General features: G+C 39.1%; 1 protein-coding gene across 6 annotated transcripts in view; it reads left to right on the forward strand.

Moving 5' to 3' along the window:
• The window catches only part of SNCAIP (synuclein alpha interacting protein), a 91,197-nt gene that overhangs the window by 43,477 nt on the left and 22,444 nt on the right, over positions 1-25,276 (forward strand). For all 6 annotated transcript variants that reach the window (XM_063320795.1, XM_063320793.1, XM_063320794.1 and 3 more), the window contains 4 exons: positions 2,932-3,004; positions 15,181-16,043; positions 17,706-17,885; positions 21,693-21,806. In XM_063320795.1, coding sequence (XP_063176865.1) covers positions 2,932-3,004; positions 15,181-16,043; positions 17,706-17,885; positions 21,693-21,806 — 1,230 coding nt within the window. The remainder of the gene's footprint in view (positions 1-2,931; positions 3,005-15,180; positions 16,044-17,705; positions 17,886-21,692; positions 21,807-25,276) is intronic.

Genomic DNA, 25,276 nt, shown 5'->3' on the forward strand with positions numbered 1-25,276 from the left:
TCAGACAATGAACAAATGCTTTGTTTGATAAGGGAGGTTCTGTTTTCCCCTGAATTCATAGTGTCTATTGTTGAATAGTTGAAGAAAATTGGGAATATCTTGCATTTGCATGAAATACTTGTTACTGCTTCTTGTCTCTTGTTAGCTATTGATACTGTTCTTCCATCTTACAAAGTTTTTGAAGGGTTTACTGAAATTCACTATTTCAGGTTGGACATAGGCATGCCTTAAATGCAGAAAAAGAACCCACACCTCAAACAGTAATCAAAAATGCTATTACATACATTATCCTGGGAAGAAGCCCTTAGTTTTGTTACTGAATTTCACCATCAACTGCAACACACTTTGATTAAATACCAAAGATCACAGTGAGCATTGTGTAATGAAGCGACCTGATGTCCTTAGCTCTCACATTGTCACTTATGCCTTTGGGCATGGCCCTCAAGTCTGATTGACTTTGGTTACTCTAATGGGGAAATGGGAGAAATGGTGTTTAATTTTGTATGTAGAACAATTTAAACTTATTGAACGAAAAATGGAAAATAATTAATTTTAATGCCATTGAATAAGCATTAAGTCTAAAATTCTGTTCCAGAGAGGGGCTGCAATCTCAACATCTTTCGCTGTCCCTCTGTGATACCACTTGATACCTTGAAATTTTTGATTGAAGAAAAGCTAACAAACATTACCGATGATCAGAGCTGGAGCTAGAGTATGAGAGAAGGTAGTTCTAGAGAAAAGACCTGGCAACGGATTGTGCTTATGGTTGGGAAAGTTGCACTTCAAAGAGTAATTTTAGTTGCTTCCTGGACCAAAAGCCAGTTCTCCACATCTTGACCACAAAATACAGATGGCAGAAATGTAAATGTGCAGAAGTCTTTTTGAGGACAGAGGTGAGTGGAGGGAAATCTGTTAATGAAATCAAACCAATATGATTAAAATGCATAATCAAATATATAACATTTAATACATTTTTGGTGGTGGGAGATGGTAACTGAATACATTTTAGTGCAATGTTGAAACAGAAAGAAAATCTATTCTTCCAGGAAAGAACAGGAAAAAAGACTAAAAGAAAAATGTCTTTCTGTTTTTGAGGTTGTCTGACAAAACACATAGCAATGGAATACAAAAGGCCTCATTCTAATTGAATTACAAACTGTGTAATAGCTTAAACTGCACCAGCTGGTCTTATGAAGCTACCATATTCCTTGGAGACATGTTCCTTGGATTCTCTTAAGAATCTTACTAGACCAGTTCAACATTGCCTTCTGAGTCTTTGTGCTGAAATAGCAAGATGTATAGCTTAACAGCTCGATCTTTATTAAACAATAACTAGAGTGAAGCACAGCACATGGTGTTTGTGCATGTGTGTGTTTAACTCGTATTAATTTGTATCTAGTAGCGTCTTTCTCCCTGTCTCTGTTCTGCTCTTTGTTGCTTTAGGCTGTCACATCCTGGAGGAGTCACAGCCTTATAGACATAGCCTTGTTTAATGGGGATTGGAGTCACTGGGTAGTTCTGTGGAGTGCTGCTACACATTTTAATTAATAAGTTCAGTGTTGATCCTGGGAATACTTTTGAGAGGTTATTGCTGTGGTTGAGGTTTCTCAATACATCCCTGAATCAGGTCAGCAAGGGAAAAAGTAAGGCATGGGAGGTTTTTGAGGCTTAATAAAGTAACTACAATCAATTGAGCAACAATCTTAAACTTCCACCAGAGAAGTAAATTACTTCTGCAATTGGTCACATGAGGTCGACTTTAGATTATTTTGAAGTAGATTTCCAGCAGTGCATTAGAAGCACATCAGACTTTGAATGACGAACTATCAGCAAAAAACAGTACAATGTTTTTTGTGTGGAAAGCTCATGTGGTTTTATATGTAGTTGTTTTGCTTCATTGGTCAATAGCACACCAGCTAAAAAAATCTGTTTCTTTGAAAACATATGGTGTTTATATATTCTTTAAAAATTTTCAGTTGTGCTAATCCTAAATGCTTTTTTTCTGGTTTAGTTTCCAATATACTGTTTTTAATAGGCTTTTTTTATATGAGCAAAGGCATTGATCTTTTACAGACATAATGATTTTCATTTGTTTAAGTGAAGATTCCTGTAACATTTAAGCATTTGGTTAAGGAAGGCTTGTTATTAAGTAACTTAATTTCTGTATGTCAGAATGTGTAGTTTTATGACACTGGATCATGTGTCTTACCAGGGGTATTCCACAAGTTTACAAGAAAAAGATTTCTGTTTAGTAAGATACATATGTCATCTCTGTTTTTTTCCTTTTTAATGCTGAATTCAGAGAATAACATATTGATTAATATCAGGCATATCCTGTCACATCAAAGTAATAATACAAGTTTTCTTTAATAAATCCTGGGTTAGCTAAATGAGCCTGTTGTCTGATATGTGTGTGTACATGCAACCCTCTGTGAAATTAGATCTCTATGGTGCAAATATTTCTGCATTACTTATACATATTGGTTTGTGAAAGCTTGAATTCTAATTTTTAAGCATGAAGTATCTTGCAGTATAATCACCATAACAGATGCCTAGGTGGGCAAAGTGAGACCCTCAACGTTTACTGTGAAGCTTAGATCTATTCTCACCTTTGATGCATCTTGCCTCCCACGGAAAGGATGGATATATAAAATGTATTTGTGGCTTGAATAATGGTGATATGCAGGAGGAGAAATCTGAGGTGGGGAGACACTTTGTTGTAGCTTTGAAGGTCTGTTTGATATCCCTCAAAGTGGGACAAAACAGCAGATGCCATTTACTTTTCTCATGGAACTTGAGAAGACCATCAGACTACTGGAAGTACCCTTGGGTTGGCAGGCTTAGGCTGTGCCCATGACATGACCTCTTGAAAGCCTTACTTTTTATCCTTTTAAATTAATTACTTCATACGCATTTTTTCCTTTTTTACAGTATTCTGTAACTTCCCTCAAGACCATCCCAGAATTATGTAGAAGGTGTGATTCACAAAATGAAGACAGATCAGGTATGATGCCCACTTCTGTCCACCCATCATTTTCGAGGCTGCTTTTTATCATGTACAACTTGGCAACAATAGCTTCTTGGCAGTGTTCTGCTGTTGTGTTTTCTCTCATTTTTGTACAGCTTTCTGGAAACATGACTTTTTTTTTTTTTTTCAACAGATGTTAGTTCATTAGAAGGAAAAAAAGTTCCAAAAAAGGATTTGGCTGTATACAGATAAATGTAGGGCTTCATCTCAGCAGCTCCAAACCACAGTATATGCAACAATTTACTTGAAAACCCGAGAAACCATTGGTGACAAGACGTAATAATGTAGGCGCCAATGAAAAAATGTTGGATACATTTACTACCCATATGGCCACGACCAGTTTGAGGGATGATGTTTTGCCAGAGTCTGAAACTGTATCAAGGATGCTACATGATAGAATCTACTCTAAGGCATACTGTAATAGTTAAGATTAAAGCTGAGTTTTTTAGTTTAATAGTGTAAACTAAATGAAGAATCATGGCATACAGATGAGAACCAGCTGCAGACCTTCCCCCTGCCCCCTGACAAAAAGTGCATTCAGTGTTGTTTTTCACTCTGTAAATCAGATTAATCTGCCTTTGTTTTACTCTTCCTGATGGAAGAGAAATGAATTGGTGAGAGGAGCATTTTTGTTGAGCTATGAAAAGTTTACTGTGCTTTCTAATGTTTTAATTGAACTTTCGTTAATGTTATTTCATCAAATACTTTTGTAACAGAAATGGGAGACCTGGAATTTGTGGGATGATAGAAGGCTTTAAGAACTGTGCTGTACTTTGGCAACTTTTATTTCTATGTTTCCTTTCAGAGAGTTGTAAATTTCTGAGGTGCGTACTAAGTTGAAACTTTCTGAGAGTTGCTTCTTCTACCATGGTCATTAAAGGTCAGGTCATCACAGCCGTATGCCACTGGCCTTGGCAATAAAGGGAAACAAAGCTCTCCTTACCATACCTGCTTGCCATGGTGCTGCCCGCCCAGGGCACAGCAGTGATTGCGTACACACTATTATCTGCTGCAAGCAGAGGCAGGGAAGAAGTGGAAATGGAGCAGATCCCTGATTCACCCCCCTCAATTTGCCCTATCTCATTCTACCCCAGCCTTCCCCCTGTCCTCCCCCATCCTCTGCAATCCTTCCCTCCATATTCACCTATCCTCCCCCATTACACCCTTCTGTCCTTGCCCTACCTCACCCCATCCCTTTTCTTCTCTCTTCTTTCTACTTTCTTCCTCCTTCTTCCCCCTTTCCTTATTCCTTTCTTCCTCCCTTCTTCTCCTTTTGTCCCCTCTCCTTCCCTACTTCTTACCCGCTCTTACCCCCGTTCTCCCCACTCTTTCCCCTTCTCCCATTCTCACACCATTTCTCTCCCTCCGTTCTTCCCCCATTCTTCCCTCATTCCTCCTCCTTCCTTCCCTTGTCTTTCTCTCTTTCTTCCCCTCTTCTTCCCCCCTTCTACTCCGCATTCTTCCTTGCCATCCTCCTTACCATTTATCCCCTCATACCTCCCCACATTCCTCCCACCATTCTTCCCCGTTCCTCTTCCCATTCTTCTTTCCCTGTTCTCCCCACCATTCTCTCTGCCATTGTCCCCACTGTTTTCCTAACCATTCTCCCTACCATTCCTCCCCACCCTTCTTCATCACCATTCTCCCCAGTGTTCACCCCACCATTCTTCCTCCCCATTTCCCCACAGCTTCCCTTTTCTTCCCCCACATTCTTCCCTCCCCAGTCTTTCCCACCATTCTTCCTCGTGAGTCTTTCCCCTGCTTTTCACCTCAGTTTTCCCCGCAGTCTTTCCCCCCAGTGTTTCCCAATATTCTTCCCATCATTCTTCTAGGCCCTTCTCCCTCCCATTCTTCTCACCATTCTCCTCCCCAGCATTTATTGCCCCTCATTGTGTCCCTCTCCATTCACCACCCAGTACCCCCCTCCCTCATGTCTTCCACTTTTCCCTCTCCCCCATTTTCTCCCTACTGCCATTTCCCCCTTATCTCTGTCTATCAGTGTTAGCAGCTGATCATGTGGTGGCAGGGCATTATCTTGTCTTATCATAAAAGGAGATAAAGCCACGCAGTCATTCAGCTGCACTGAGCAAGGTGAACTGAAGAAGAAGAGCAGGAATAGCCCTTAAGACATATTTTACTGCATGTACCCTGCTCAGCCACAGCAGCAGCGTCAATATCTGTTTTCACGAAGAAGAGTATGTTATTTTTAAAATTCAGATACTAGCCTTAAAGTGAAATGCAGACCAACAGTAAGGATGAAGCACTGGTTATGAGCTCTGCCTTAAGACCGTGCAATATTGACAACTTAATGTGTAGCTCTGTTGTTTCATGGTTGCCTCTGCAATTGGACATTTTTCAATGATTTAATTACATCTGCACTCATCTATTGCCTTGAAAAGGGGTTGACAGAAGCAAGTACAGGCATTGCTGGAAGACAGTAGTAGCACTGGGGAGTCTGCCAGTGGAAGTTAATTCGCAGCTTTGTTTAAGTCTTGAGTCAAAAAAGAGGTCTTTAGCACTGATAACAATATTGGCAAGCTGGAAAGAGTACTAAATCTATTTTTTCTCTCTACTTACCACTTAAGAGTTTTGGTGAATTGGAAATAGTACTAAAATCTATTTTATTTTTACTCTGCTTAATCACTGAGTAAACATATAGTGCTGAACAGGAGGGTATCACTTTATATCTGTACAGACTTTAATGTCTGAAGTACCTTGAAATATCAACAGAGCTGCATCAGTCAACGTTGTGTAAGGCTCCATCTGTTGAATTTTCATAGTTGCTTTTGGTGCAGTCTCTTGTCTTCCTCATATTGTAGACCATTAAAAACAAGTTTCCCAAATTCTTGTTGCGATGTGCTATTTTTGATGAAGATAGATTGTATCTTAAATCTTTAGTGTGCCTAACATTTATACTATTTTATATCTGTATTCCGTTGGCAATTTAAGTAGTTGCACACAGGAAAACTCAGGGTTTAAAAGAGCTGATCCAGCTTTCTACCTCATACTGACTCCTGCTTAGTTAGAGGTTGCATTTCTTCTTTGAAACAGAGAAGAATGTGGAAATAGAACTATTCAAAAAAAATTTTTTTTAAAAGAAGTTAAGCATAGGTTAGTTATAGGATTAGATAAGTCAGTACCCTAATAATCTAAAAAATAATTCTCTGTCAGCTTTGTCTCAGAAAAATATTTAGTTCACTAAGTTAAGAAAAAATTATAGAGAAAGATTCAACTTTATACTTAAAAATACCTATAAATATGGAGACAACCGTTTTCGCCAACAAGATTGTTAGAACAGTTCTAAACCAGACAGTTCCTCTTTGTGGAATTACATTTTTTAATTATATGGCTGATATTATGAAAGTCTTACTATTAATTGTACACAGATAAGTTTAGTAAGTAGCCCTTTAAATCCGGTTTTCTTTCCCCGTTTCATGTAAACATTCACTAATATGTTGGTAACATATGAAAGTGTTTGGTTACATTGTTTTCAAATTACTCTAAGCACTTTTAGTCCTAGGCAAACATACCAGTGTTTACCAGTCAGTGTGCTTTCTCAAGCGTTTCACATAGACCTTTCAACATATTTTGTTGGGGTTTTTTTAACTATTTCGTTTGGTCAAATAACTCTAACTTTTGCTTAGATTGCTTTTTCTTTTGGACAAGGAGAGATTAGAAAGTCTGGGAAAGGAGTTCCCGACGTGTAGTTTTTCCTCCCTGAATTTCCACTGTTGCTTCCCTTTATTGGACAGCACTGGCCAGTGATCTGTACTGGTGGGAAGGTCCTGTGGTTCCTTCCTCACCCTTTTGCCAGATGTGCATAAAAGTCATGCATTCGGTGCAATCTCAGTCCTGACTGCTCTGGATTTATGGAATTCAGACTCAGGAAAATTCCAAGGGATCCTTGGAGACAAAGTATGTGTGTCAATACCCCCATATTACGGACATATGAGATTGGAGAAAAGGTGTAGGGCAAATCCTGGCTTATCCACAATAAAGTGTGACTAAGGGTAATTGTTTTCTCTACCACCATGCTTCAAGGGAATGATCTTTGTAGCTAGCATAATAACCACTAAGATGGGCACTGTTCTTCTTCAAAGATAGAAAATTAAAGAGTATAGTTTAAAAATAGTTCTAGCTAACTTATTTTTCTGAAATGAAGTGTTAGCCCATTGATTTCCGTCATTGTCTAACATAAAATGATGAACTGAAACAGAAATCAGTCCTTTATTCTTTTGTTATTAGGCGTGAAATTGGTTGCTTTCATTCTGGGCGGGTTTTCTAAGGCCACTTGAGCAAATGGCTCAAGACATCTGTGTTCAACAAGCTTCATTGAGCCATATCATTGTTGAAGTATATTCTGTCAACTATTATGTCTTTTGGTTGTCATTAAATGTATGTCTCAAATGAGGACAATATCCTACTCTAGACCTTTATTCACAGGTTGATAAAAACAAGTTCATCTTTAATCTCCAGCAGTTATCCTTCTGCACTGCTTTATTCATTCCCAAAGTAACTGTAATTCACAAAATTATTCAGAAGATTAGTTTCCTATTTGAGAAAAAGAAATAAATCTGTGAATATAAGCTTGCACACAAGTTCTGTCTCAAGCTCTTGGCGGTTTGTTAGCTATAAGAGAAATTAAAGTAAAATTTGATTTGGAGGCAGTGTTGTATGTCATTAATTTCACAGAGTCTGTTGTGCTCCAAATACCAACCAAGTAAATATGTCTGCAACAATACAAAATTGATTGGATAATTCCTTGGTAGAATACTGAAGAATTTTCTCAGAAAAAAAACAATAATTAGTATGCAGTGACACTTGTGATAGCTGTATATAAACTCCTTTCCTACCTTGTTTTCACATCATCCCTCTTCCTTTTTTACACATTTTTTACCAGAATGACTTCTGTTTTTTTAGTAGAACTTTACTTGCTACCTCCCTTTTACATGCTTATATCAGACTGGACAAGGGTAAACCCCGTTTGTTAATTTTGAAATTTTCTTTGCCTCTTCTATATTCTCTACTTAAGAAATGCCAGTTTTGTAGTGTTTTTCCTCAAGCCAAGTTAAGAAAAATTATTCATTCACCAAGGCTCATATTTATGTTTGAATTAACTAGAAAAGTTACATTGTTATTTACAAGGATGAATTATTATTTACCCAGTTTACCCTTTCTTTCTTCTTTAGAGTAGCTTCAAATTCCACTTACATGGGAACAAACTCCTCTGTTCTTATCTGTGCAGGGTTGTTCTTTAATTCAGGTTCCCATGCTATAGAGCTTACGTTAATGAACCCTAAAATGTACTCCTGGAAGTTATTAATATATTAAAACTGTAAAACAGTGCCACCTTCAGTTAAAATTGTTAAATATTATTTCAGTGATATTAATAAAACAGTAAATAGATATTCAGAACTGGTTTTGATTATCCATCGATACATCAGGGACATCCCTTCCTCCAACTCTTGGGTCCCCAGTATTGCTGCCAGTGTTGGAGATAAATTGGTTTTAACAACTCTGAGGAATTTTCTGAAAGTTTCCCTGGTGCAGACAACACCTCAGTGTCTGTCTACAAAGTGAGAATCACAGTGCTCTAAATGGACCTGGAATGAGTACAAGTCTTAATTGATTCAAGAGTCTCTGCCAGAGTCATATCACAAGGAAGAAGCTCAGGCATTTCTTTCAGAGGACAGTAAAACTCCAAATGTGAAATGTACTGCAAGCCCCAAAATGATTATGTAGTACATGAGCAATATGGTGAAATACTGCATTTTAAAAAATGTTTAATAGGTATGAGCAGTTGTCAAATGCTAATCCCAGGCTTCCTACATGATGATGATGGAAAGTGAAGTAAACTCCACAGTAAATTGATTTTTAAAGCAAGGAGAAAGAGTTTCAGGTAAAAGAAAGTAATTTGAATGCACTCATCCTTCGGTAGCAATGGAATCAACCTAACAGAGCTCGTTCTTATTTATAGAATCATTGAATTGTTTGGGCTGTAACGGACCTTCAAAGATTATCTAGTTCAGCCCTCCTTTCTTGGGCAGGGATGTATTTCACTAGATCAAGTTGCTCAAAGCCCCATCCAGCTTGACCTTTAAACAGTTCCAGGGATGGGGCATTCACAACTCTGGGCACCTTGTCCCAGTGTCTCACCACCCGCATCATAAGCGTGCAAGACCTTGCATTTGGCCTTGTTGAACCTCATGAGGTTCACATAGGCCCAGTCCTCAAGCCCAGTCAAAGTGCCTCTGGATGGCATCCCTTTCCCTCAAGCAAGCCAACTGTACCACTCAACTTGGTGTCATCTGCAAATTTGCTGAGGGTGCACTCAATCCCGCTGTTTATGTCATTAATAAAGATTAATTAAACAGTGCCAGTTCCAGTACAAATCCCCAAGGAACACCACTTGTTACTAATCTCCATTTGGACATTGAGCTGTTCACTGCAACTTTTTGGATGTGGACATCCAGACAATTCCTTTTGCACCAAGTAGTCCATCCATCAAACCTCTCTCTCCAAATTAGGGCCAAGAATGTTGGGGGAGGACCGTGTCAAAGGCCTTCCAGAAGTTGAGGTAGATGACATCAGTAGCTCTTCCCTTGTCCGCTGATGCAGTCACTCCATTGTAGAAGGCCACTAAGATTAGTCAGGCGTGATTTTCGCTTGGTAAAGCCTCGTTGGCGGTATCTACTCACCTCTCTGTCATCCATATGCCTTCACATAGGTTCCAGGAGGATCTGTTCCACGACCTTCCCAGGCAAAGAGGTGAGGCTGACTGGTCAGCAGTTCCCAAGGTCCTCCTCTTTACCTTTTTTAGAGGGTCAACAGTTGAATCCTACATGGTAAATAAGCTTCTTGTGTTGTCAGCAAGGGTAGAGAATACCTCCCAGTATTGCGTACTGGGAGTTTCCAAGTACACGTCAACAAGATCTTGATGTAAAAGCCCCCAAACAGTGTCTTCTCTTGTCTGTCAGTTTTACAATTTGTTTCCAGTCTTGCTACTACCCGCAAGCAGGCAGCATTCTTCCAGGGTGGTTACATCTTCATCACAGCATAACTTAAGTCAGAGGGCACCTCTGAAGGCCATCTTGTCCACCTCCTTGTGCTCAGAGCAGTTCCAGTTACACCAGACTGCTCAAGGACTATATTCCAAGTGAATGCTGCATAAAGAACTTTGCAACCAAGTTGCTTTGGGGAAATGTTATTAGGGAAGCAATCGTAATGCTTCCACCTCTTTGTCAACAATAAATAACTGTGATTCAACCTCAGAGGTTCATAGACCTTTGAAAGATCTATTAGGCATGATAAAATCAGCAGATAGTCTTACAATAGTCCAGGACTCTCAGGTCCAGGGCCCAAGAACTGTATTGTTCTCCTTTATTCAGAGTTTTACTGTGATTTGTGACTGCACAGGCATGGAATTCATAGAAAACAAAGGTTGAAATACAGAGAATTTAGAGTTAGCACAGTCTGGATGCAGATCATGTCATTAGGTGGAAGCATTAATGGCATGGTTGACTGATAACTTTTTGGATAAAGGGAAGTCATCCATTTTTTCTCCTGGACAGTGGTTCAGTGCAGTTAACTGTAACATATTGCTCTCCATCCTGAGAAGGAATAGAGATAGCAAGCTAAAAGGTCTCAAGGATTTCGTTCAAGGATGTGGCATAGTAATGGGGATCACTGGTTGCCACCTACAGAAGAGCAGGAGTGAACTGATATTCTTTTTCATTTCTGTTAAACCAGTGTGTAGGTGTCAAGTGACTTAGCAGAGCAACATGGGCTCAGTTGCCAGCTCATCTGCAAATGACTCAGACTTTTACATCCATTTTCCTGCTTTGCTGCACCACTGCCCGTTGTATGTCCAGACTGTTCAACAGCAGCATTCATGACTCCAGAACATTGGTCAAAGTGTAAACCTAAACGAGTTGGTGGTGATAGTGACAGAAACACGCTGTTAGGAGTTTGACCAGTTCCTCAGTCAGTCAGTGCTCTTTGAGTGTGAGTCATTCTGGGTTCGTGAAGATTTGGCATAGCAACATCTACAAATACCACTTTGCAATGTGTTCAGTTCATTTTGTAATGGCACTAATGTGTGATATACAGCATTTTGGCACCTCCTGTTTGTCACCGGTGCTGTAGACTTCATGAAGCCATCGTCATCGTTTAAAGAATGTTACTGTACCCATATGCCAGGGATACAGGCTCTTACACACACACCAGCGATGAATTTCAGTAGTAGCTTCCTTATAAAGTAAAAGCTAAGTTCTTTGTTATTTTCATTATACTCAGGACAATTTAAAAGTATTCTGATGTTTGGCATTAGATTGTAAGAATCACAGAAACTGCCTCTCACAAGGGTAAAGTTTCATCTGTGCATGAGGTAGTCTTGATGGTTGGACAAAACTCATACAGTTACCCTATAATTCTACAGATGCTTGTATGCCAGATAAAACTCCCCCTTTCACCTCCCCATGCCCTAGATACAGAGATGATGTCGAAAAATGCTCTGAAGTCAACAGATGCTTCCAATTCGAAACATGATATAAGGATTTCTTTTTAGAAAGTTCAAGGTAAATTTTGATTACTAAAATAAAATCTGATTAAGTGATTAAATTGCAAGAGAATTTGCTTCCTAATTGTCCCCTTTTCTGATTATTGGCCCCCAGTAGTGCTAGGACATCTATAAACAAACAAACAGATAAATAAATAAGTGAAACTACATAAGCCTACAGGCCTCTTTATTCACATTTTTCATTTTCTCTTCCTCAAGAAGGACGTAGAGCACAGTATATGGTGAAGAACTACTTTTTCAAATTTGACCCTTGCCAAGGAAATGCTTTGGCTCCTTAGGTCTATTAGGCAGCACAACGCTTCCTTACTGATGTGAATGAATTCTCCCCAGTTTTTGCATTCCTCTCTTTTTCTACTTCAGCAACACAACAACAGGATCATCCAACTCTCTCATATTAATGAATAAAAGTTAAAGAAATAATTTTGACAGCATAGTTGGAAAAAATTTGTCATCGCTTTTTCATATTTGAGGTAGTGGTGCACAGAAGAGATATGGCTTGTCCAAGATGATACTAGAATTATTTGTCAGATTCTGGAATCAACCTAGCTGTTCCACATTCTAGTCCCCTGCCTTAAGGATGCCTCAGACCATCCTTTACTGTTGTTTATAAAAGAATCAAACAGTATTTATTTGACCCAGACTTTTAATGGCCCCTGACCGAGTTCATAAGTATGGACAGATGAGCAAGAGGCTTCTCCCCTGGAGCAGCTGTTGAAGACTACTCACATAACTCCTGCCGTGCTGGTGCTTTGGAGGACATAGGCAGCACTTGCTTTTGCTTCTTCAGGGAACAAACATCTGAAAACAGAACAGAAGAGATTCAAGCCATGCCCTGGTCAGCTCTGGCCTGTGGTTTCAGTGTTGTGTAGGGGGAAACCATGCTGTAACTGCCTAAGCACCGGTGCAGCCTGTACGGCACCCAAGTAGAAAATAGCACAAAGAAGGATTGTGTCTACCAGTCTGACTTGCTTGCTTCCCTACTGCTATGTGGTTAAATGCTATATTCTAATCCTTTATTAAATACAGTGTAAATTCATCATCCCAGTTAAGTGAGGAATATGTTTGTAAGTCTGCAAAAATATTGCTAACTGTTCTCATTGTTCCAGTTTGTTTTCTGGAAAAGCAGTGTTTGTAAAGAGATACTTAGAAGAAAAACAATGAAAAAAATGCAAGTACCTTACTCTAACTGTAAGGAAAGAAAAGAGAAATACATGACTTTACAATGACCTGAGACAGATTTGTAACAAAGGTCATAGCTTCTTTGCAGTGTCCAATTTTACAATTTTGTCATTAGTGGATTATGTAAGTGTGTGTTTTTAAGGTTAGAAATGGAGAAAGCCAAGCAACAAAATAAATGTAAGCTTAAATAAAGTGACGACAAACAAAATGTTGATGCCTTTTCCTCTGTCTAGGCCCCTGTGTTGAAAGCAGTGTTTTCATAAAACTCAGACAGAATTCATTTCCATACTGAGTGCTTAATAGTTCCTGTCAGAACAAAACAGCTGGGAAACATATGGTATCCATTTCCCTGTATCACTTGGAAAAAATTTCACATGTAAATAAAACCAACATAAAAGTGTAGGCCTTTGAACCTAGAATCTTATACAATACATAAATAAGTCAGTACAGTGCGTTCTTTGTATTGGCCCACTAAGTTACATGCCTTTTGATTATTATTATTTTTATTTCTTCTTCGGAAATGTATTCTTAAGCACTTCCAAAAGTATTAAGGTAATTTTCAGACATCCGTAACTACTAAGCCATACTAATCTTTCACTTCAGACATTAATGCCGCACTGAAAGTGTATATATCTGTTTCCTTAGGAAGGTGTTCATGGCAAATTGTGTGTTTTGACCACAAATTAGATCCCACTGATATGCAGTTAGCACGTGTAATAAATCTGCTTTGTTTAAACAGTATTCTTGACTTTCAGAACGTGTTAACTCTTAGTGTACATTGAAAGGGGCATAGAAACTGCCTAAAGGCTTTAGTGGTTTTAGCACTGTCCCTCAACTGAAAATAACAAAATAAGGAAAACTCTTTGCCAGAGTTCCAATGATTATGGTGTCCTGGTTCTGACAGAGGTAGGGTTAATTTTCACAAGAGCTGGGACAGGACACAGCTGGGTTGCCTGACCCAGACTAGACAAAGGGGTATTCGCTACCATGTGACATCTTGCTCAGTATAGATCTGGGGGAGCTGGCGGGGGTTGGGGGGACAGGAATCACCACTTGGGAGCAGGCTGGGCTTCAGGTTCTGGTCAGTGATCCTGTGTATTAATCATGTTTGTATATTCCTCTGTCAGTAGTGGTGTTGTTTTCCTCTTTCCTTTGCTGTGGTGTCAAACTGCCTTTATCTCAGCCCAGAAGATTTGCCTTTCTTTTCTGATTCTCCCTCCATCCTGCTGCTAGGGGAGGGGAGTGAGTGAAAGACCACGTGGTTCTTGCCAGCTGGGGCTAAACCAAGATGTATGAGATCATAAATATGACCAGCTGGGACTGTGTGAAAGAGTGCAAGTTCAGTAGGATTAAGAGTTCAGGTGCCTTGAGCTCCCTTTCTTCTCCGCAAATCAGATTCACTGGTCAAACTCCATATCTTGTAGTGCACTAAAATAGTGGTCTCAAAGGTCCAGAGCTCTGTGTGTGTGTGTGTGTGTGTGTGTGTTTGTGTAGGCTTAATTTTGAGATCAGAGAATCACAAAATCATTTAGTTTGGCAGGGACCACTTGAGATACCTGGTCCAACAGCTCTGCTCATGCAGGGTCAGCTAGAGCAGGTTAAGTCCAGGACTGTGTCCAGTTAGATTCTGACTATGTCCACAGATGGACACTCCACAATGTCTCTGGGCAACCTGTACCAGTGTTTGACCAGCCTCACAGTAAAAAAGTGTTTTCTTGTGTTCAGATGGAATTTCATGTGTTTCACTTTGTGGCCCCTGCCTCTTGTCCTGTCAGTGGGCATCATGAAGAGCCTCGCACCCTCTTCTTCATTGCTTCACATCATGTGATTATACACAAGGAAGAGATTCCTCCTGAGCCTTCTCTTCTCCAGGCTGAGTAGTCCCAGCTCTCAGTCACTGCTCATATGAATTTCCAGTTCTTTTATGAAAAACGCATCTCCCGGAGATAACAGGCCTCAAAAATTCAATTGTTGTGACTGTTGTTAAAACAAATCCACTAAAAATTTTTGACTAACCCTTTTATTCACCTCCCAGAAAATCATCCTACTCTTAAAGATGTATCTCCGTGCAATAAAAAAAAGCGGAGTGAAAACTAGCATAGTTGGACAGGGCCACTATAAACACCACTTGGCTCTTATCAATGTCTGTTACTTGATTAAAACTACTTTATTTGTAATTGATTACAATGTATGGCCTGTTTGAAGGAAGTTGCTTTTCTGGAGTGTCAAATTCTTCAGCTGTTTTGATAGAGATGTTAATTCTGTTTAGATATGTGGCATGTTATAATGTAATTCTTGTTTGCAGTGTTTGGCTAGGTATATCTTTAAAGCATGCTATATCATGTCACAAGTCTGATAGTAGTTCCTTCTAAATCACATTCCTCTATTTCTTTAGTTTCCAGCAGCAGCTGGAACTGCGGAGTCTCAACTCTTATCGGAAATGCACAGAAACCAACAGGAATTGCAGATGTGTGCAATAAATTCAGACCAGTGAAGAGGGTTTCCCCATTAAAGCACCAGCCAGAAAGCTCTGAGAACAATGAAAGTGATGACCAGAAGAACCAGAAGGGAGAATACCAGAAAGGCAATGATTCTCAGTCTGCACCTCCAAATGACGACCAGAGTCCAGGGGAAGGAGAGAGCCTTAAAAGCAAAAACATTGAGCCCACTGTTCTACTTGGGGAGCTGGAGCACTATGACCTGGATATGGATGAAATTTTGGATGTGCCTTATATTAAATCAAGCCAGCAACTTGTTCCTTTTACAAAGGTAGCTCCTGAGAAAAAACTTTTGGGTGTATGTTCAACAGTGAATGGTCTTAGCGTCAAGACCTGCTCTGCAGGGAGCACAGAGAGCTCGCCTGCTGGCGGGACGCAGTTCTGTGTGCTGTCTCCTGTGAAAGGCTCTCAGCTGAGAAAAACGCAGCCTATTGTCCTTGATCAGCACAAGCATTTAACAGAAGAATTAGAGCTTTCCCAGCCTTTAGTTAAGTGTAGCTCAGTCCATGAACATGAAGCCCAGGGCAAGGGCTTCCTCAGCAGGACATTTGTTGATCCTCATGCTCACAAAACTGAGAAGACTATGCCAAACTGCCACCTGAGGACTTTCCACCTGCAGACGGCAGTGTCAGAAAGCAAGCAGCTAGAGGAACTGAGTATGAACTGGAGCACTGCAGGGGCCCCAGAAGAGAAGAGCGAAGAGGTGAAAAAAATTAAGAGCATCTTAAACATTGTAAAGGAAGGCCAAATATCTTTACTGGTAAGTATCATCTTTTTCATGAACACATAGAATAAGGACAATCTGTGATGTGGTTTAATAAGACAGCAAAGCTGATTAAGTCCGCACTTGGAGCCGCTGCCCTTTTTATCTTGTACGCTCCTTAGAAATTGAGCATATGGGCTTCCAAATGTAAAGTTTTAGTCTTTACATCAAATACGTAGCAAAACAAAGACACTGGTTTTATGTAAATGTGGCCAAGATTGCTAGTTTATGCAGTACACTGAAATCATATAGAAGGCAGGACTTTTAACTATCGAGATCACTTAAATATCAAATTTAAATCTTAATTGAGTTTTGCCTTTCACAACATTTGCGGGTTGCTTTGTTCAGTTATTGCTGGTTTACCTCAGTTGTTATTTGGAGGCTGATGATGGGAACAGAGGGGCTTCTGTTGTATGCTGATTATTATTCAAGAGTGTTTATGCTGTCTCGTTGCAGCAGCATTCTTAGGCAGGAGCTTTTTCTAAAGCCTCATTGGCCTCTGACCCATATGAAGTTTTTTAGTAAATTCTAGCACTCTGATCATGCACTATCAAGGATGGTTGCCAAAGTAACTAGATGCAAGTTAACACAATGATGCAGAGCATGTGATCACTCAGAACGACTGGTGGAGAGACAGTGTATGGATAAAAACTGTTTTTGTTAGATTTTTGTTTATCTTCTCTGTTTACCAGTCTAGCTCAAGCACAAAGGCACACTATTAACATAGCAGCAAGAACAATGCCAGGTATTCAAAGACTAGACAGAGGCAGAAGAGAATATTACACTGATCAATAAGAAATAAAAGCAAATTAAATTCACCCTGAAATAGGAATTGAGAGGGGAAAAGGAGGTCATCATAGATACGTAGATGGAAAGAAAATGCATACTTTCTCCAAACAGACCAAAACCTCTGAATGAAATAGACTCATCGAGGAGTACTCTGGCAAGTCTACACTAATCTAGGAACTTATCATTGCTACTGCTTAACTCTGTCTTCCTCTTCCATTTTGCTTCTGGAGTTTCTCAATCCAATTGTTTTGTCTCAAAATTAGATTTGGTCAGAAATAATGGTCACGGTTGTGTAGTACTTCAGGTAAATATTCCAACAAATTTTTTCATGGAAACAAGCTATCAGGTAAAAGTCTTCTGTCATGGGTTTTAACTACATTTTAGATTGTGCTTAACACAAGCTGCCACTTTTGTGATGAGCAAAATTAATCAGGAAATTTTTTTAGGAGTCATGGATGTTTTCTGATCAATTTCCCATCAATAAAATGGCAAAAAAAAAAAGAAAAAAGAAAAAGGAGAGAAACCAAACACAAAATAGACAGAAATTATAAAAATGTAGGTATTTTTGCAGCTACTTCATCTATCAAACTGGTAAAAAGACTTGAAAATACTCAAGATCTTGCCCTGTTGTGTGACAATTGGACAAGAAGGAGAGAAACATTGCAGTGAATCAAGCCAGTGAGAATACAACCTTTGTACTTTTGCTAATAGTAATCAGGTTCTGTATAGTGAAGTGAAAAGCTCCCGGTTTTGAGTAATAAAAAAAAACCATGCGTGTGGGGAAACATCTTTGTATTTGGCTTGTGAGGCTTAAAGTTCTGCATATCTCTTTATCCTTAGTTACAACTAACATAAAGCTTTTTTTACCAGCCACATTTAGCAGCAGATAATCTGGATAAGATCCATGATGAATGTGACAACAATCTGTTGCATGTAGCAGCATCAAAGGGACATGCAGAATGCCTGCAGCATCTCACGTCTTTGATGGGTGAAGACTGTTTGAACGAACGAAACATAGAGCAGCTAACTCCAGCTGGATTAGCAATAAAGGTAATTTAGTCTCTGTCTCTACTGTAATGTGGTGTAAAGGTCATTTAGTTCCTTTCTGTGATGGCAGTAAGTGTACATCTAGCAGGATGTTATTTTTCAAGCATTTTCTCAAGTGAGAACAGAAAGAACTGTTGGCTGGTACCACATATGCAAATAAAAATGGGTTATTATGCAGGATACAATATCAGCAGTATAACATTGACATTTTATATGTTGTTGTCAATGCATACGCACAGTCATTTTAAAAACAGTTAAAAGACTCTAAAAAAAAATTGTTTTATTTTAAGGAACTTTCATTTAACTCAGACTCAGTTGTTTCTTTAGAGAGCCTTACAGTTTCTTGTTTTTTTACGAATACAGGTCTAATCTTGTAAGACAAGTGTAAGAACATGTTTACAAAGCATAAAAAACCACTGGTCCACATCTGGAGGTGAAACTTCTTGGTTGTCTAGAACAATCGCATCAAAATTAAAATGTACGTGTTACAGAACAGGCTGTCAGAAACTGCAAAAATTAATGTCAAAGCTTACAGGAAAACCTATTATGTAGGGAAATGTGAATATTATTGCTGTATCTTTACTAAAATAAAACATAGTGGACTACAGGAAGGCTGATAGTTTAACCATACTGATTCTGGTTCTTTAGTAAGTGGGGTTGCATGGTTGAATGCCATTCCTTTTAGCCACTAACTACCTTAAGAAGAAACAGGGAAAGGGGTGAAACGTAATACAAGAGTTTCTGTTTCATCCGGGGTTTTATTGCTATTTGCTTCTTGGGAAAACTTTAGAAACCGACAGAGGACTGTTGGATTCCAATCTGCAGGTTTGCAACTTTGAGACATCATTTCAATGACTTAGGGCCCTGGTGCAGGTTTTAGGGTTGTTTTTTTTTTAATTTTTCTGGGACAATCCATATGAATATAAAATTAAACTGATATCTACTTGTGCTAATGAAATGCTATTGTAAAACTTAGGTATTTGGCTTCGAAACCTTGGCCCATGTCCAGACTGAATAGTTACGGTCTGCCAGTTTAAAGTCTTACAATTTTAGTTTGAAATTATAGAATCATAGAATCATAGAATTGTTGAGGTTGGAAGGGACCTTTAAGATCATCGAGTCCAACCTTTAGCCTACCCTGACAAGAGCCACTTCTAAACCATGTCCCTCAGTGCCCCATCTACCCTTTTTTTAAACACCTCCAGAGATGGTGAATCCACCACCTCCCTGGGCAGCCTATTCCAATGTTTAATAACCCTTTCAGTGAAAAAATGTCTCCTAATATCTAATCTAAACCTCCCCTGACGTAACTTGAACCCATTTCCCCTCGTCCTATCACTTGTCACCAGGGAGAAGAGGTCAGCCCCCATCTCTCTACAACCTCCTTTCAGGTAGTTGTAGAGGGTGATAAGGTCTCCCCTCAGCCTCCTCTTCTCCAGGCTAAACAACCCCAGCTCCCTCAGTCGTTCCTCATAAGGTTTGTCCTCCAGGCCCCTCACCAGCTTTGTAGCCCTTCTCTGGACACGCTCCAACACCTCAATGTCCCTCCTGTAGCGAGGGGCCCAAAACTGAACGCAGTACTCGAGGTGGGGCCTCACCAGTGCCGAGCACAGGGGGATGATCACTTCCCTAGTCCGGCTCACCACACTATTCCTGATACAGGCTAGGATGCTGTTGGCCTTCTTGGCCACCTGGGCACACTGCTGGCTCATATTCAGCCGGCTGTCAACCAATACTCCCAAGTCCTTTTCTGTCGAGCTGCTTTCAAGCCATTCTGCCCCAATCCTGTAGCACTGCATGGGGTTGTTGTGACCAAGGAAATTGTTTTCCTTCTTGCTTTTTTTCAACCTACATATATAATGTGTTTATAAGCAAATAAAACCTTTAATCTTTTTCTCCAGAAAGATTGGTTTGCCTTTTTAATAATTGGTTCCTTTAGTTTCTGTAATACTTGAGCATGCTTTGACATTCAAAGAAAAGTGTGTAAATTTATGGACTTCATCTAAGCGAGGGTGCCCAGGCCCAAGTGTTTCTAATGATGGACTGCATGGCTGGAGTTGTCCTAGATCATTGCAAAGATTTTGAGAACCTTCAAGTAATTTGGCATAACTAAACTTTGTAGCTCTTGATCCTTACTCCCAAAGTGGTTTTGCACACTGATAGAATGGACTTTATTCTTCTTTCTCTTACTTTACACACACGTGGGGCATGCTCCTATGTTCTGCAAGAATGGCGACTATCAGAACGGAAGAAAACTTGTATGCAGGAACATAAAATTCCACGGAAGAGAATTTCAGCAGTTTATTGATGATGCATAACATTTCCCAGTAAGGAATGAATCAATTAACACTAATTCTTTTGATTCAAGACCTCTTCCTGACCTTGAGCTATGGGCTAGAGAGTGAAAATGGAGCATTATGTTATGGCAAGTCGCACTGTCAAAATAGCTGTGAACAAATCCTTTCCACATTAGCAAAGTTATCTTACTTAGCAGGTACTTAATTTTATTAATTCTTTAATTTTAAAAATACAAAAGTATTTTACTTACTTAGATACAAAGGAAAACAAAAAATAAAATTATTAGCCAAGCTTACTAATATTTGAAGCCAGATATGATGATGAGGATTTTTCTAGCATAATAAAAAGAACACAAGTAGCGTTTTACATTGTTTTACATCATTACTGAAATTGAGAGAAATAAAGGAAAGTAAGTAAAGTATAATTATGTGCTTTTTTGTGTTCATATACATACACTACATATGGAAGGAATAAGACAAATATCAAATTAATTTTATTCCAGTTTTTCTTTCTCGCATATAGTTTTAAATGGCTTAATATTTATTACATTCTTCTCCTTATTTTTATAAAAATAAAACTGGAACTTGAAATGAATTTCTTTCCTTCTCATGATAGCTTTTTCCATTTTATGCACACAAACAGCTTTTTATGTTATGTATTTTGACCTCTGTGAGTCTTGACTGAGCAATTAAAATATTTTTTTCAGCTATAAAGAATATAATAGCGTTTATGAACATGAAAGTTGAAAAATTAAGTAAGAGCAGGCTGGAATGTAGGTCATGCCAAACCGCATTTAGCAAGGTACCATTGCCGAAAAGGGGCTGCAGCAAGAGAAGCTGCTAAAACTCTTGCCTTTACACTGGGCCACAAGCATGCTCTGAGAAAATGTTCTATCTCTTGCCCCAGCATCTACATTCCATCTCATAGTAAATTGTGAACTACTACAAGTGTGCACAGAAGCTTGAGAATCTTGAGACTAGGCTGTAAAAGGTGTTCAGAGCAAGAACCATCTCCTTGTTTGTGTTTGTGCAATATCTGTTACAGATAGGTATAATCCATGAGGATTAGATGTTCAGATACTACATACAGAAGAAAAATTTAGGAAGGATTCCTTTAATTAGCGATAAATGAAGACTTGAGTTTGTAGGGAGGCTGTTCACTCTGCTCCAGCAAATGATCTTATTTAGTCATTGAGCCTTGCTGTACAAGTGATGGAAACGGAACTATGGTTCTGCTCTGAACAATCTGAGAGTAGGGACCAGATTGTGTATGCAATACTATTTGACTGCCACTCTTACATTGCCACTTCCACTATAATCAATAGCCAAACTATAATTGATCCAGGACAGCAAGATAAACAAGTCCAGTACATGAGAGTAGATAAAAGAACACATTTTTCAAGCAAACTGGAATTTGGTAACATTTTAACAATTCTGATAAGCTTTTCCCTGTTTAGTACATATGTTTAGAACTGAAACAGCTGGAATTGAATATTTTTTTTAATTTGTTTAGAATGGTCAGCTGGAGTGTGTTCGATGGATGGTGAGCGAAACAGAAGCTATTGCAGAATTAAGTTGCTCAAAAGACCACCCAAGCCTTATTCATTATGCAGGTTGCTATGGCCAGGTATGACTTTTATTTACTTTTTAAAATATATTATTTAGATGCTCATACAACAATTACAATTTAAAACATGTTTATCATTTTGTGTCTTTTTAATTACCCATGTTCTTAATTAATTCGAATATAGCAAAATCTTTTACCACTTAATCTGTGTATTTTTTTCAGTATTTTCCCTGTTAAGTCTTTTAAGTCTTTTTCTTTTTCTTCTTTTTTTTTTTTTTAAGTTTTAAGTAATAGCTAGGAGAAGATTAGCTGGCCAACCTATCAATCCCAAGAACATCTAGGGAGATTAACTGTCATGATCCCTTGAGGACTTTCAGGACACATCAGAAAATCATCAAACATTTTGGGATAGTTCACATTCTCTTTCTAGGGGACACTAATCTCAAAAAATTTTGGCAAATTGTGACAATTTAGGAATTCAGTATGTTGGCAGTGAAGTGAAGTGTGGTGAAACTTGAACATAATCTGGCTAGCTCTAGCCAGTTTTGTTGAGAATTACACATAAAAATACGTTGTAAACCAATCCTATTCCACACCTAACTTATCTATAAATCTAATGATGAGAAACCACAGAAGTACAGCATTTCAGTGCTTTGCTAATGTCTGGGGAAATATATACCACTTAATCACACCACATTCTCTTCCCACAAAGTCTGTTTTTCCTAAGTAGACCTTGCAATAACCCCTCTTCAAAGAACCTTCTCCAGGATCTACTACACAAGGGACAGTGATCGGTTATTCTTGTCTAATCTCTTTGGCAGATGGGCCACTTTATCACCCAGTTTCTTCAACAGACATTAAGGATAAATGCAGAAAACCCACTATTTTTTTTGCTAATGCTTTTTTTCCCTTACTTGTTAAGAGAGAACAAGCAAAATGTAACCACTAATAAAATTATCTTTTTCTTTCCTGTACAAGCGGGCTTATCTCATCAATGCCATACAATTATTGTGGCATGTTTCTGCTGTTAAGTGACCCTATCCAAGCATGAATTTACTGGAGGGGGAGGGAGAGAAGGGAGCAGGTTTAGAAGGCTATGGAGCTGGAAGTCTACCCTTTCCCCTGCTGTTCCCATAGGCACACAGGTACCCTTGTTTTCATGCTCTGCAAAGACCTCCATTGCCTTTTCTCCACTCACCTACTATGCAGATGTTGCTGGTGCAAGTTAGGATTCTGCTGGATACACTGATTGATTGCATCCTGCTTTCCGTAGCAAGTTTGGCCTCTAAACTTAGCACTGAATATAGGGAGGCTGGGAGCCAGATTAGAACTGGATTTGAGGAAGACTTGTTTGCTCCTGGGAAGAAAAAGTTTGGATGAAAAAGTTTCATGTGAACTTACATACATATCTTCAGTTGATTAGCCTAATTTTGTCCTCATCTCTAAAGACAGTTATACAAACTAAATCCAGTGAAGCTTTGGGTTTTTTTAGTGAGCTGTGCTGTCTACTGCCAGGAACAGATCTGGCACACTTTATCTAGATTCTTTTCAGAGCAGGACAGAAGCTCTACCAGTTAAGAAATACCAGCTACAGTCAGCCACCCGTGAAATTTAAAAAGGTGATGTATAAATTTTCTTAGTCTGAATGCCAAAGAAAGTTCACATGTAATCTCAATTATCTTTTTTTTTTTTATAATCTATAAACATCTTGCAAACATGAGGGAATGTTGAGGCTGAAGGGATGCCAGACTATCTTACCGAACTGTGTTAAGAAGAAAAAAACTTTGAGAAATTCAAATGTGTAGTTGGCACTATCCTCGAAGCTTTAATTTATTTTACCATTACTTACATGAGAGATAATCCATATAAACACTGGTCTTGGCAGAATTACAAGAGTAATATTTTTACAAGGAAGACCTGTTATTGAATCATTTTCCCAAAGAGTCAGTCCATCCATTGTTTCCTCAGGCATTAGGCATGCTCACCGTATTTTTCTTCAATAAATATCCTTTAGAATGGGCAGCAAAAGGGAGTTCATCGCAAAGCTCTTATGTTAAAGGTCATCGAGCCACAGTCATGGCCTGACTCCAAAGACATCTCAGCAATATTATATTTGTCCAATGAGAGAGGGATGATATAAGTTCATCTGATGGAAGAGGGGAAGAGCTGAAAGTCAACCTGTAGCCTGGTCAGCATACCTCCTAGCAAGGGCTTCTTTAAACATGAGATTATGCAAGAAGCAGCCATGGTTGTTGGCAGGCCTCTCCATGCCAGGCATAAGCCATGGGTACCTGGCAGATGGTGTAGCAGCTGTGTCTGGCACGGTCACCATGTGTCAGGAAGGAGATGGTGGTGCAGTCCTAGGTGCACATAGTAGGTCCTGACTAAGAGCTTCACAGGGCTGTAATTTCTTTCCAACATGAGCTGCACAGGTAAGAGGCAGAGGGTGGGGAATGCCAAAGGTTTGTTGCCTCTGAAGCTCCAGACAGTCTAGGGGACCTTTGGGGAACTAGAGCTACAGGATGACTGAGGACCTGGAAGAGGTTCTATGCACCACTTGGCTGTGGTGTAGTGCTGGAGAGCACAGTGGGGAGGAGTGTGTGACATTCAGATACACAAATGCCTAACAACAGACCTTTTTTGCACCTCAGGATGTTTGCCTTCCTGTCTAACGTAATTTTTGCAAGGATAATGTGTTGTTTTCACTCACTCCTGCTTTTCTACTGTGAAGGGATACTGAGGAGGGCAGCTTATTTAATTAATATCGTGTAATGGGGCTAGGATTAGCTGTAGAGTCAGTATGCCTCATCTTGCTTATCCTTCCATTTGTAGTCCATTTAATGGTTTAGATGATCTTTGTTAGTTGTTCTTTCTGCTCCAAAAGCCAGCTGATGGAGCCAAAGTCTGCAGCCTGTCCCAAAACAGAAATTACGTATTGTGACATTTTCCCCAGAATCTTTTTTTAGGGAGATTTGAATTATTGTAGGCCTAGAGTATGCCAGAGGGTTGTTAACCACTGCTACAACATAAGAACATTGTAGGTCTTAAAATTATCAGATATACTGAATAATTCATCAGTATTTATCAGTTCCTGTTACATAACAAATATGTGGTTATTTTCCATTATCTTAATCTCATTAATTTTATTAACCTTCATTTTGTCTGAATAAATTGAATTAATGACTATAAACCTATTCCTAAGAATACTTTTCTTCCAAATATGTAATGTGAGTGCCACTAAAGCGATATATATTTTGATATATGGTGTTTTCATTTTTCCTAGATGTAAGTGAAGAGACTAGGTGTTTTCTTTTTTCTTTTTTCTTTCTTTTTTTCTTTCTTGTCAAGGATACATTTGTTAAAAACCGAAGTCATCTGAGAGAAACACAAACTGCTTGAGTATGCCTCTGACTTTGAGCCTGTGAACAGTTGATGCACAAGCAGTCCTAAGTACAGATGATTGCATTTAACCATCCAGGCACTTGGTTTTCGTGTTGATAAGATAAATGACTAGAAAGCATCATTTGCTC

Source organism: Chroicocephalus ridibundus, chromosome Z, assembly GCF_963924245.1.
Source record: "Chroicocephalus ridibundus chromosome Z, bChrRid1.1, whole genome shotgun sequence".
NCBI lineage: Eukaryota > Metazoa > Chordata > Aves > Charadriiformes > Laridae > Chroicocephalus > Chroicocephalus ridibundus.